This window comes from Hippopotamus amphibius, chromosome 5 (assembly GCF_030028045.1).
Source record: "Hippopotamus amphibius kiboko isolate mHipAmp2 chromosome 5, mHipAmp2.hap2, whole genome shotgun sequence".
Lineage (NCBI taxonomy): Eukaryota > Metazoa > Chordata > Mammalia > Artiodactyla > Hippopotamidae > Hippopotamus > Hippopotamus amphibius.
Window position 1 is genome coordinate 129061902 of NC_080190.1, and position 13946 is coordinate 129075847.

The following is a 13946-nucleotide window of genomic DNA, read 5'->3' on the forward strand; positions in this document are numbered from 1 at the left end:
TAAAAATCTGTTATTTAAAATAAAAGCATGAAAATACTGGAAAAATCATAAGTGAATATTACATAAAGGAACATTATATGTATTTTAAACATGAAAATTTTAGAGTAAGATCTCAAGGCAATTTTGGAAAGATCTCATTTTTTAAAATATATTTCATTTATTTAAAATTTTTTTTTGTCTGCGTCGGGTCTTAGTTGCAGCATGCAGGATCTTTGTTGTGGCATGCGGGATCTCTCATTGCATCCTGGAGGCTCTTCATTGTGGCACACAGGCTTCTCTCTAGTTGTGGTGCAGGGACTCCAGAGCATGTGGGCTCTGTAGTTTGTGGCACATGGGCTCTCAAGTTGCTACACACGGGCTTAGTTGCCTCTCAGCATGTGGGATCTTACTTTCCTGACCAGCAATCAAACAAGGCGGATTCTATACCACTGGACCACCAGGGAAGTTCTGGAAAGAATGCTTATTTTTAAAAAATGAATAAAACAAGGTAATTTTTGAACAATAACCTTTATTAGTGTATTTTCAAAGGTACATATAATCCTGAGCTACTGCATTTATACATTTATCATTTACTCTTTAAAGTTCATGTGTATTTTGCTCCAGACTTTCTGACAAGTACATTTTTATACTAATTAGGAACATAAATAATTAAAAATATTATTCTTATCCCTGGAGTAGCTAATTAATTTACTCAGAACATCTCTAATTCTACTACTTCAAAAGCTTTAGAATATTACCTCTCAGTTAAGCAATTTCTTTTTCAAAACTGCAAAGATGGGCAGTACAAGAGCTGATTCCTGAAATCCTAGTGAATTCTTAGAAAATTATGTTGTTTTTGTCTTTGATCTGTATTTTGAATAAATTTGGTAATTAATTGACCAGCTATATTTGAGAAGAATGGTAAAAGTAACTGCATCTAATCTCAATACTTTATCCAGTGTAAAATGTCACAGGCTCCCTTCACACATACATTTTCCATAATTATCCCAATGAGAAAAATTTGCCATGTCTAATGAAAAGGAGGACAACCTAATATAGATACACCTTTGTAAATGGTTAAATATTATGAAACATGTTATATGAAATACTTCCTTCAGGCTCCCACATATAGAGCTGATTAACATTAAATTTCATAAATCTAGGCCAGAACTTTTATAATTAGTAAATTTAAAAATGACAAAAATAAAAGACAAAAATCCTGTGATTTTTGAGAAAAAAAAAATTTATCTAACATATCTTCAACTGTGGACAAATAAATATTTTTATTCTTGTATTTTAAATTACTATCAAAATATTATATCTTTCTACAAACAATGTAAAATAAGCATACAGTATCTAGAAATGGTCTTTATCTGACAAGAATGTCAAGTCTTTGAAGGTACACTAAAATTTTTTTCCTGAATAAGGTCACTACGATCTTAGGTTAAAGTTACAGTAAGCAGTCCAAGCAAAATGCATATTGCTTAGATTTTAAAGCAAGCGATTGTGATACTGTTTAATTGAAATGTAAGTATAAATGTGAAGCTATTATACCAACATTTATAAACACTTCTTGGGAATACTCACAGATCAGCAAATAATGGAATAACTGATTTAAAAATAATGAAATGTTGATATTATACGTAATGTTTGAGAACAAATCAAAAATATCTTTCAGAGATGTGAAAGAATGTGAAGGCCAAGCTTTATTATTTGGAGCTTGAAAACTTAGCAGCAAAACAAACTATTTGCACATAATGTAGTACAATGAGCATTTGTTCATAAAAGACTCCCAAAGTCTTAAAACTTCACACATAAACCAGAATGAAATCCATTAGGTTAATGATTTAAAGATGTCCAGAGTAGCTTATCGAGAACTGCTAGATACTCTCACCTGCATTACCAAATCATAAACAAGCTTACGCAAAACTGTGTTCTGGATAACTCACTCTTATGGCTCCCCAATAACAAGCTCGGATAAGACAAATCAAACCTAAGAGATAAGCAACTGCCCAAGAAACATAGGTTGCATGAAATCGTCTTGCAAAATCTTGGGTGCCAACCTAAAATAAAAAGCAATATAAAAATAAAAAGTTAGAAACTGAGAACTTGTGTTGGCTTAATGCAATTTTTATGAAATATATTCCTGAGATGACAAAATCACAACAAAATACGAGTTGCTGCATTTGTTGACTACCACTGACAGTAAAATTTAAAATGACGTTGCTAGTTATATTAACTATAAACTTCACAAAGTAAACAAAAATTCCAGTAAAATATTTTATTTATAAAAGGAATTCAATCTATATAACCCCAATGCCATCCTATATTGATAATAAATCTCTGCTTGACTTAAATAAAAATAATAGTTTTTCAGACCTTCATAGCTAAATGAATATTGCTTCAGCTTTGGCCATGGCAAAATTGGTTCTGGCACTAAATGAAAACAGATGGGCTTTTGTAAAGTTCCCAATGTCAAAGACCTTCAGAGGGATCCCAAAACATGATTTCACCTGGATGGGCAAGCTCCACTGAGAACAGACCCATGGATTGGCTTCAGATTGCTAACAAGTTTTTCAGAAGCTTCTGGGCCTCGTATGCCAGGGAGGCAGGTCCTTCAGTGATCAATGAAGGTTGTTCCAGGCCCTACCATTTACTACTGATAAAGTTAAGAGAAAAGAATTCTAACAGTGAGTAGAGTAATACTCACAGTTAATCCAACTCCAATGAAAATACATATCATTCCAATCGTAATATATGCACAGCAGCGTCTTCGAGGAAGTGCACTACCCACTGAGGAACTGCAAATTCATGAGAACAAAAAAGAATATTAAGTATTTACATGAAGATTCTCCATTTCATTTTTGTGAGTACTTATCTATGGCTTGAGTAACACATATACTTCCATTTATTTCTTCAAATTAAGAGACAAGAACGTGCATAATAAGAATGATATTTTTAATAAGTGACCTAAATCATAACTGGTAAATTTGTGTGTGAATTATTGTGGCTTTAAACAAAACTTAATCTTGGTCATTGACAATATCTACAAAAAGCCACTATGATCTATAATGATCATCCAAGATAAAAATTTATTTGCAAAAGAAATCTATTCCATAATGGAAATCAGCTAGCATTTGATTCTTTTTATATTTATAACCACTGGTATATGTTTAGTGTAGAAAATTCGGAAAATAAGAATGAAGAATAAAAGGAAAAAGAAAATTACCTATAATTCCACTACCATAAATACCACTATTTTTCTCCAGCCATTTTTTATAACTTAGCAACTTAGCATAAACATTTTCTTACATCATTAAGTATTCTCAAATTGCAATTCTGATAGATGAATATAACATAACCAACTCCCTACTACTGGACACAGTGTTTTCCTTCTTGTAAATAATCCCAGCTAAACAACATCTAAAAACATAGTGCTTATTTTTTTTTAATGAAAGTACAGTTGATTTACAATGTTGTGTTAATTTCTGCTATACAGCAAGTGACTCAGTTATATGCATACATTTCTTTTAATATTCTTTTCCATTATGGTTTATCACAGGATATTGAATATAGTTCCCTGTGCCACACAGTAGGACCTTGTTGTTTATCCATTCTATATGTAATAGTTTGCTTCTGCTAACCCCAAACTCCAAATCTATCCCTCCCCCACCCCTTCACCACCTTGGCAATCACAAGTGTGTTTCTGTTTCACAGATAGGTTCATTTGTGTCATATTTTAGATTCCACGGGTAAGTGACATCATATGATATTTGTCTTTCTCTTTCTGATTTACTTCACTTAGTATGATAATCCCTAATTGCATCTACGTTGCTGCAAATGGCATTATTTCATTCTTTTTTATGGCTGAGTAGTATTCTATAGTATACATGAACCACATATTTTTTATCCATTCAACTGTTGATATACATTTAGGTTGTTTCCATGTCTTGGCTATTGTGAATAGTGCTGTTATGAATATAAAATTGCGTGTATCTTTTTTAATTATAGTTTTGGCCAGAAAAATGCCCAGGAGTGGGATTGCTAAAAACAGAGTTGCCGTATGATCTATTTTTAGAGGAACTTCCATACTGTTTTACACAGTGGCTGTATCAACTTATATTCCCACCAACAGTGTAGGAGGGTTCCCGTTTCTGCATACCCTCTCCAGCATTTGTTAGCTGTGGATTTTTTAATGATGGTCATTCTGACAGGCATGAGATGGTACCTCATTGCAGTTTTGATTTGCATTTCTCTAGCGATGTTGAGCATCTTTGCATGTGCCTGTTGGCCATCTGTATGTCTTCTTTGGAAAAATGTCTATTTAGGTCTTCTCCCCATTTTTCAACTGGGTTGTTTGTCTTGTTGTTGTTGAGTTGTATGAGCTGTTTGTATATTTTGTAAATTAAGCCCGTTGGTCACATTGTTTGCAAATATTTTCTCCCCATCTGTAGGTTTTCTTTTCATTTTCTGTATGGTTTCCTTTGCTATACAAAAGCTTGTAAGTTTGATTAGTCCCATCAGTTTAGTTTTGCTTTTATTTCCATTGCCTTGGGAGACTGACCTAAGAAAACACTGGTACAATTTATGTCGGAGAATAGTTTGCCTATGTCCTCTTTTAGAAGTTTTATGGTGTCATATCTTAAGTCTTTAAGACATTTTGAAGTTATTTTTATGTATGGTTTGAGAGTGTGCTCTAATTTCATTGATTTACATGCAGCTGTCCAACCTTCCCAAAACCCTTGCTGAAGAGACTATTTCCTAATTGTATATTCTTGCCTCCTTTGTCAAAGATTAATTGACCGTAGGTGTGTGGGTTTATTTCTGGGCTCTCCATTCTGTTTCATTAATCCATGTATATTTTTGTGACATCATGCTGTTTTGATTACGTAGCTTTGCAGTGTTGCCTGAAGTCTCGGAGCATTATGCCTCCAGCTTAGTGTTTTTTCTTCAGGATTGCTTTGGCAATTCTGGGTCTTTTATGGTTCCATATGAATTTTAGGATTGTTTGTTCTAGTTCTGTGAAAAAGGTCATGGCTAATTTGATAGGGATTACATTAAATCTGTAGATTGCTTTGAGTAGTATGGCCATTTTAACAATATCAATTCTTTTCATTGTGCTTATTTTTCTTTGTTTTCATAAGTTTTTAGAAGTAGGATTACAAAATTAAAGAGATTAAACTTTAAAAAAATTTTTAATACATACAGCAAAAAGCCTATGGGCAATTCATAAAATGCATTTCTCAATTGAAAATTCCAAATCCAATAGTTTTCAGTTCTCTCTACTTCTAATTCTTTAAGTTTTCAAAATGATAAAAGTATAGCAGAGATCAAAAAGCCAAATTAGCACTTTCTTCTGTTCCTATATAAACATATATTAACGCATATCATATATCGTATCATATTAGTACTTTCTTCTCTTCCTAAACAAACATATATTAACACATAGCATATATCACACATTGTGTTAGTGGATGATATAATTATCTGATTTGTCTATGTATGGCCAGTGTCCACATTATGCCTACCACACGGTAAATTACTCACAGAATGTCTACTGAAAAAATGAAATACAGAAATGCATCACTTACTAAGCATAATTTAGAAGTGTGCTATTCCAAAAAGGTTAATTTTTCATAATATAAAACTAACTTCCTTTAAGTCCCAATTTTTTTTAAATTGATGAATAGTATTGCAAATACATATCGCAAAAATTCCTGAATACTGGAACCAAAACAGAAACATCTGGATGACCTGGGAAGTCATCATTAATTGCAGTAGTATACAGCCTGCTATCTGGAGTTATTAGGGCATCTGTGATTAATTGCCTTTATGTTATATTTAGCCTTAGACTACTTTTAGTTTTAATAACTATGTGTGCATTTGGTGATTTTTCCTGCCTTATATCTCACAGATGGCCACCATTTCTCATTTACCTATGTATCTGCCTCTGGCAGTCAAATCTACCATGGATTAGAAGGCAACTAAATTTACTAGAATATATTCAGTAAGTCAAAAGGTTCTAAGTGAATACTGGAGTAGCTTTTCTGTAAGCCAAAGGAACACATTTTAGTACATTAACTTCAGTGCATGAATTCTACTTAGGAAACCCATGCTCATTTTTCATCACTCAACTTAAACAGTCACTACTTCTGGAAAATCTTCCCAGGAAAGAAATAACCTACTGCTACTCTACATTCCAACTGCCATCTTATCACAGGGATAAGGCAATGACCAAAAACATCTATTGCATGCATAATAAAATCTCTTATACATTTAATACAAATGTGGTATCTGTATACAACATATAGTATTGTTTTGCAAGTGTTAAAAGTTTACATGTACATTTATAAGTTACACTGCATGCTTCTGTAACTTGCTTTTTTTTCCCTCAATACTCTACATGAGACTCTTCCATATTCATATGTGGAAATTCACTTCATTCATTTTCACAACTAACTTCCACTATATGGAAATAACACAGCTTATTCATTCTCCCTGTTGATGGACAGTCAGGGTTTTGTTTTTGTTTTTTTTAATTTTTTTCTATTATCACTAGGCTGCTTTGAATAGACTTTTATATGTTTCCTTATGTACATGTGCAGGAATTTCTCAAACATATACCTAGGAATAGAATTGCTGGGTTGTATTGTAGACATGTCTTTAATTTTAAAAAATGCCAAATTTATATCCCCATCAACACTATATGACAGCTTCCATTGATCCACCTAGATCATCATTAACACTTCAACACTTGGTATTGTTTTCCTGTTTGACAATTTCATGAGTATGAATGGTATTTCATTGTGGTTTTATTATGTATATCCCTAATTTGTAGTGAGGTTGGACAACTATTCAAATGCATGTTGGCTACTGATTTTCTTTTTCTCTTAACTGCTTGTTCATACCCATTGTCTTTGTCTTGGGCTGTCGTTAGCTTACTGATTAATAGATGATATTTATATAATCTGCATACTACTCTATGCAGCTATATATACTGCACATATCTTCTTATAGTGTTTTTATAAATTCATCTTTAATGACATTTTGATCATGAGTGTTTACTACTGATACCAATGTAATGTAAAGTACATCTAATGTAGTCAAAACTATCAATCTTGTCCTTTAAGGTTCGTACTTTTTTATGCCTTGCCTAGGAAATTCTTTCCTACTTCTGTCATGAAAATATTTTTCTATCTTTTCTCCTAAAAGTATTATAATTTTGCTTTTTGTACTGCCAACTACAAATTGGCACTTACTATCTACCTTAAATGATGAGCCACTGCAGCTGTTGACTTTCAATACCCCATGAAAGGAGTTCAAGGTGGAGTTCAGGAATGAGGCACTTTGTGCTCTGGCAAAAACTGGCAGAATGGGTCTTCAGATAGTTAGATATTTTCAGGAGAAGATTTTATGAGTTTAGTTCTTGCATCTCCTCGTATCTAGAAAAGCACTAAAATCCTTCACGGTGATGTCTGCTTCTCGTGACTAGTGGTAACCTTCATGAGACCAGCAGGAACCTTCTGCAAAAAATATGCTTGATTGCATGTACTCCCCCTTCACCAAAACCGCATATACACTGACCTTCCCCCCACCTCTTTGGAGCAGTTTCTCAGTTATCTAAAATGCAGTCTCCCAGGCTATCGTCCTCATTTTGCCCCCAATAAAACTTAACTCACAACTATCACATTGAGCATTTGTTTTCAGTTGACAGTACTTATGTTGATCTACAAGAGCATAGTTATTAAAATTATCTATTTTTATTTTACATATTTCAAAGCTAGATTATTTGTTGCACACAAGTTCAGAATTTATATTTCTGATGAAGTGACTATAATGATAGTAATTCTTTTTACCCTAAAGCATATGAGATAATTAGGGTATATGCTAAAATGCTATAACAGAGAAATCCGTAATACAACAGTTTTAAGTTTATTTCTTTTGCATATGAGAATTCAAAGGTACGGCCTAGGGCTGGTAGACAGCTCTGGTCCATGATTGCCATTGACTCAATATGATAAGTCTCCTGCTGCAGTTGCCTTTTCCAAGCAATTGGAAGAAGGGAGAGAAAAGGAGGACAAGCAGTTTTCTTCTCTAAGGAGAGTATCAGGAAGATGTATTCATCACTTTTGTTCATATTCCATTGGCCCTAACATAAACACATGGTCACAACTATCTGCAAGAGAGGTTAGAAAATGCAGTCTCCAGCTGGGTGGTCATTAACACTGATAGTTCTACTGCAAGGAAAAAGAGAACAGCAGTCTCTGCTATTTTAACTAATACTACTATTGCTATTTTATTGTTGGTTAGTGTTTGTCTGGTATATCTTTCCTTTTAGTTAGTGTTTCATGGTTTCACCTTTTATTCCATGTTCTCATATTTCATGTGTTTCTTCTTCAAATTGCATATAGATGTGCTTAAATCTAATCTGATAATTTCTCACAAGTTTTATTGACAAGTTTAATCTAACTATATATATTCTGACAACAAATATATATTATTTATCTTATTTTCACTTTCTATTCTCTATCTTCTTTGCTTTTCCATTCCCTTTTCTGGACTTCTTGTTTGTTTTGTTGGGGTTCTTTTTGTTTTTTAATAAATTTATTTATTTATTTATTTATTTATTTATGGCTGCGTTGGGTCTTTGTTACTGTGCACAGGCTTTCTCTGGTTGTGGTGAGCGGGGGCTATTCTTCATTGCGGTGTGCAGGCTTCTCATTGCTGTGGCTTCTCTTGTTGAAGAGCTTGGGCTCTAGGCGTGTGGGCTTCTGTAGTTGTGGCACGTGGGCTCAGTAGTTGTGGCTCACAGGCTTAGTTGCTTTGCAGCATGTGGGATCTTCCCGGACCAGGGATCGAATCCATGTCCCCTGCATTGGCAGGAAGATTCTTAACCACCGCACCACCAGGGAAGCCTTAGACTTCTTTTGGATTGAGTATGATTATTTTATTTCACTTTCTACCTGCTATTTATAAAGTTTTACAATAGCAGCTGCACTTAAATTTTTAAATGCATACCTTTTAAAAACTAAATCATTTGGTACATCTATCTTCCCAATAAATGCAAGGATCTTAGAAAGTTTTAACTCCAAACCTTCTACTCCCATCTTACATGTTCTTGTTCTCCAATATTTCAGTTCAATTCTATTTTTGTTTCTCCAAGTTTGTTAGCATTAATACTATCACTGTTATTGTTTTTGCTATTGTATACAGTCAGTGTTCCTGATGAATGTTTAGAATTTCTTGGTTTATACTTTCTTTTTCTTGCAGAGCAGAAATTCCTTCAGGGGTATTTTCCCTAAGTTCATCTTTTACCATTTTCTTTAGTGAGGGTATCAGAATGGTAACTACTCTCTTTTGGTTACTACTGCTTAGTTGATTCCGCATTTGCAAATATCTTTATTTTACCTTCATTAGTCTGTGATGGTTTAGATATGTCTACAACAACAGTCTGACAGTTAATTTCTCTTAGAATTTGAAGTATTTTTAAACTTTCTGGCTTCCATTGTTGCTGTTGAGATGTTTGTTGACAGCACTGTTACCTTTTTTATACTAATAATCTGCCTTTTTCTATCTCTGCTTTTAATATGTTTTATTTATCTTAGATTGTCTTCAATTTCACTATAAAACATTTGTTTATTCTGCCTGGATTTCATTGTTCCTTTTGAGTCTACAGGTTCAGATCTTTCATAAAGCTGAAAATACTTAGGGATTATCTCTTCAAAATGCCTCTATCCCATTCTCTAGTTTTTCCTTCTGGATCAGAAATATATCAGATGTTCTTATATATATTTCTTTTAATGTTATTTTCATCTTTGTCTCTCTGATGTATTCTAGGTAATTTACGTAACTCTATCTTCCAATCCACAACTTTAGTTGTCAACTTAATCTGATCTTCTGTTTAGCTTCTTCCACAGTATTTTCATTTCTGTAATTTTTAATTCCTATAAGTTTTACTGTATCTTCTAAAACCTGCTTGCTTATTGTTTCGGTTAATTATTTTTTTTCATTTTTATACTACTATAGACTCAAAAGCAGTTATAAGAAATAATGCAGAGATCTCACTGATCCTCTACCCAATTTCTCCCAGTGGTAACATCTTGCAAACTATAATACAATATTATAACCAGTATGTTGACATTATCAATACCTGTTTTATTTATATTCATTTGTGTGTATGTGTATATTTAATTCTGTACAATTTATCTCATGTGAAGTATTATGTACCCACCACCACAGTTCAGATACAGAAGAGTTCCATTACTGCAAGGATCCTTTTATAGCCACTCTCACCTCCCTCTTGTCTACCCAGCCCCTGTACCCACCACACTATCACTAACCTGTTCTCCATTCCTAAAATTTTGTCATTTCAAAACTGTTATATAAAAGGAATCATACTGTAGGTCACCTTGTGTGACTGGTTTTCACTCAGCATAAAATCCCAGAGATTCACCCAAACTGTTGCATGAATGAACAATAGTTCATTCCTTTGACTGCTGAATAGTACACCAAGGTCTGGATAAATCACAGTTTGTTTAACAATTCAGTCATGGAAGGGCATCTAGGTTGTTTCCAGTTTCAGGCTATTAAGAATAAAGTTGCTATAAGCATTCATGTACAGGTTTTTGTATGTGCCTGGGTCATTTTTTTATAGACTCTTATCTATCTTCTCTTATTTCTGTTTAAAAAAAAAATTAGACATGGTTATAAAATATTCTATATCTAATATTATAATATTTGAAGTTCCTAGAAGTATAGTTATGTTGCTTGTTATCAATGTCAATTCTGCTTATGATATCTTGTTTCCTCATGTAGGTATTTTTGTTGAGAACTTATTTTGACAGATTTTAATGTAAGAAATCCTGACAGGCATGGTTTAGGAATGGCTTCATTCACAGAGAATTTTCATTTGCTCTTCCTAGGCTCCCTAGAATGGTACCAACCTTTAACCACTTTAAAATGATTTCTGGGACTGGGTTTTCTTAGACCACATAAATGAGGTAAAATATAAACCTCGAATTCACTGTTTTTATAAAAATCTCCATTTGTATTCTTCCTCTTCTGGGGGACTGTTTTCCTTGACCTACTCTTTTTTCTTTTCTACTTTTTTTTTCTTTTAAGAAATTTTATTAGAATATAACTGACATACAATAAACTGCATATATTTAAAGTGTACAATTTGATATTTTTTCTTATTAGCAATGTATATATGGCAATCCCAATCTCCGAATTCATCCTCCCCCAATGGCCCCCACTTTCCCACTTGGTGACCATATGTTTGTTCTCTACATCTGTGCCTCTGTTTCTGCCTTGCAAACCAGTTAATTTCTACCATTTTTCTATATTTTGCATATATGTGTTAATATATGATATTTGTTTTTCTCTTTCTGACTCACTTCACTCTGTATGACAGTCTCTAGGTCCATCCATGTCTCTAAAAATGTCCCAATTTTATTCCTTTTTATGGCTGAGTAATATTCCATTGTGTATATGTGCCACATCTTCTTTATCCATTCATCCATTGATGGACATTTAGGTTGCTTCCACATCCTGGCTATTGTAAACAATACTGCTATGAACACTGGCGTGCATGTGTCTTTTTGAATTATGGTGTTCTCTGGGTATATGCCCAATAGTGGGATTGCTGAGCCATATGTTAACTTAAAGTTTTTCAAGGAACCTCCATACTGTTCTCCATAGTGGCTGTATCAATTTACATTCCCACCAACAGTGCAAGAGGGTTCCCTTTTCTCCACAGCCTCTCCAGCATTTACTGTTTGTAGATTTTCTGATGATGCCCATTCTTACCGGTGTGAGGTAATACCTCATTGTAGTTTTGATTTGCATTTCCCTAATAATTAGTGATGTTGAGAAGCTTTTCATGTGCCTCTTGGCCATCCATATGTCTTCTTTGCAGAAATGCCTATTTAGGTCTTCTGTCCATTTTTTGATTGGGTTGTTTGTTTTTTTGATATTGAGCTGCATGAATTGTTTATATATTTTGGAGATTAATCCTTTGCCTGTTGACTCATTTGCAGATATTTTTTCCCATTCTGAGGGTTCTCTTTTTGTCTTGCTTATAGTTTCCTTTGATCTACTCTTTTCATGGAGAATAGTCCTTTATTGGAGGTGGGGAGGGATGGTATTCCAACTGTTCACCTTCTGCAAGGTCAAGGCTTTCCTTTTCATTCTTCTTTTGAACACTGAAACCCAAGTCTCTGGGTCCCTAGTATTGGTAAATACCCTTACGACAGCTCTGGTGGTCATTTGCTCTCCCTGGGGATTTTCTTAACTTTCATATGAGCTGAACAATGCATTTAAAAGGATATTTGTAATAGTAAACTAGTCTTTCATATTATCGGGTGTGAAAGTCAAGAAACATAATATACAAAAATGTGAACACTGAATATCCAAGAGGAAAAGATCATGCAAGGTTTCTCAAACATCTGATTATTCACTCTTCAAATTATTTACCTTCCCCTTCACAACACTCTCCTGTGGACACTAAAATTGTGAAGGACACCTGGAAAATAAAGATGGTACCAAGCAATGTTATTTAAGCACAATTTTCAGATGAGGTAGCCAGGGAAGGCTTTATTAGGTGAAACTTAAGGACAGGATAAGATGTGAATAGAAGGGAGAGTAAGTCATCTTAGCTGATAACAGTAGCATTGTTCAGCTAGAAAAAATAATACTTTTGTTCAAGGAACAAGCAGTAGAATAACCTTTCTTGCAGAGAATGTTTCTGTAAGTGAGTAGAATTAGAGGATTTTCAGCTAATTTGTGAGGTCCAGTAGTTGTTTTCCAAGTAAACAGGAATGAAAAAGGGACCAGCCACGTCTTTCCAGGCCTAGCGGGAGATTAAGGGACAAAAGCAAGAAACTCTATTGTATATTTACAGAAGTAGAAGAATTTGTTGAGGCTGGTGGTGTGTGTAGAGGTAGAGGAAAACATAATAAAGATACCACTAGAGAAGTTAGGCAAATACCTAAACTTGGAGGGTTGTATAAATCTTGTTAAGAAGTTTGGAGTTTGGTTTTGGAATTTAGGCAATGGGCCTATAATAACCTATATGGTGCATTTATGTCAATACGTAGAAAATATCTTTCCTCAGAATACTTCATATGGCACTGACAGAAAAACCTAAAATAACAATGGAAATGGCACCTCCTTGGGTTGTGCAATATACAACCTGCACAGCTGTATGTCATGGCCTAAATTTGGGAGCTACTAAAAGGTTTGAAGCCAGAGCTTGAAATCATATTTTCACTTGGAGACCATTACTCTAGTAAATTAAAAGAGAACTATAGGCTGCAGACCAACAGACAAATTAGAAAGCTATTGCAGTAGTCCTGGTGAGAGATCCTGAATGCTTGAACTAGACATAGTAGAAATACTAAGAATAAGGTAACAGAACTGAAATGTCAAGAGACAGAACTGACAAGACCTGTTTTTATTTGGATATGGTGAATAAAGATATACTCAGATTTCTGGCTTGGTCAACTGAGGAGACAGAAAAATATTCATTAATGTAAGTTATTCATCAATACACAAGGACAATTAGTTTCCCTAGTGGGGTGGGCAAGCTGGGTATATTCTGTTTGAGATGGCTATGGGACACCCAGGTTGAAATAACTGTAGGCAAATGGTGAATACAGAGTGTATACTTACATCTGAAGGTCTGAAGAGAGATCTGGGGGGATTTAATGGTATATTGGTTGTGATTTAGTGGCATATAAATTATATAAAAACATATCAGAAAGCACAGATATATTGTGGTTAAGCTCCAATCCTGGAGAATAGCAATATTTAACAACTTAGAAGAGGAAGTGAGACAACAAAGGAGATAGCAAATGAATGTTCTGTGACGTGAGAGAAAACTAGGAGAAAGTGAAGTCTGGAAACCAAAACAAGAAGAAAATTTAAGAAAAAAAAAGCAGGATGGTCAACAGAACCAAATACTACAG

At 34.0% G+C, this 13946-nt stretch overlaps 1 protein-coding gene across 1 annotated transcript in view; it reads right to left on the bottom strand.

Annotated features, from left to right (window-relative positions):
• Nucleotides 1-506: 506 nt before the first annotated feature.
• Nucleotides 507-13946, bottom strand: part of PIP4P2 (phosphatidylinositol-4,5-bisphosphate 4-phosphatase 2) — a 71689-nt gene continuing 58249 nt past the window's right edge. Inside the window, exons 6-7 of the mRNA XM_057736416.1 lie at nucleotides 2690-2780; nucleotides 507-2042 (exon numbers count right to left, since the gene is read on the bottom strand). Coding sequence (XP_057592399.1) covers nucleotides 1899-2042; nucleotides 2690-2780 — 235 coding nt within the window. The 3' untranslated portion in view covers nucleotides 507-1898. The remainder of the gene's footprint in view (nucleotides 2043-2689; nucleotides 2781-13946) is intronic.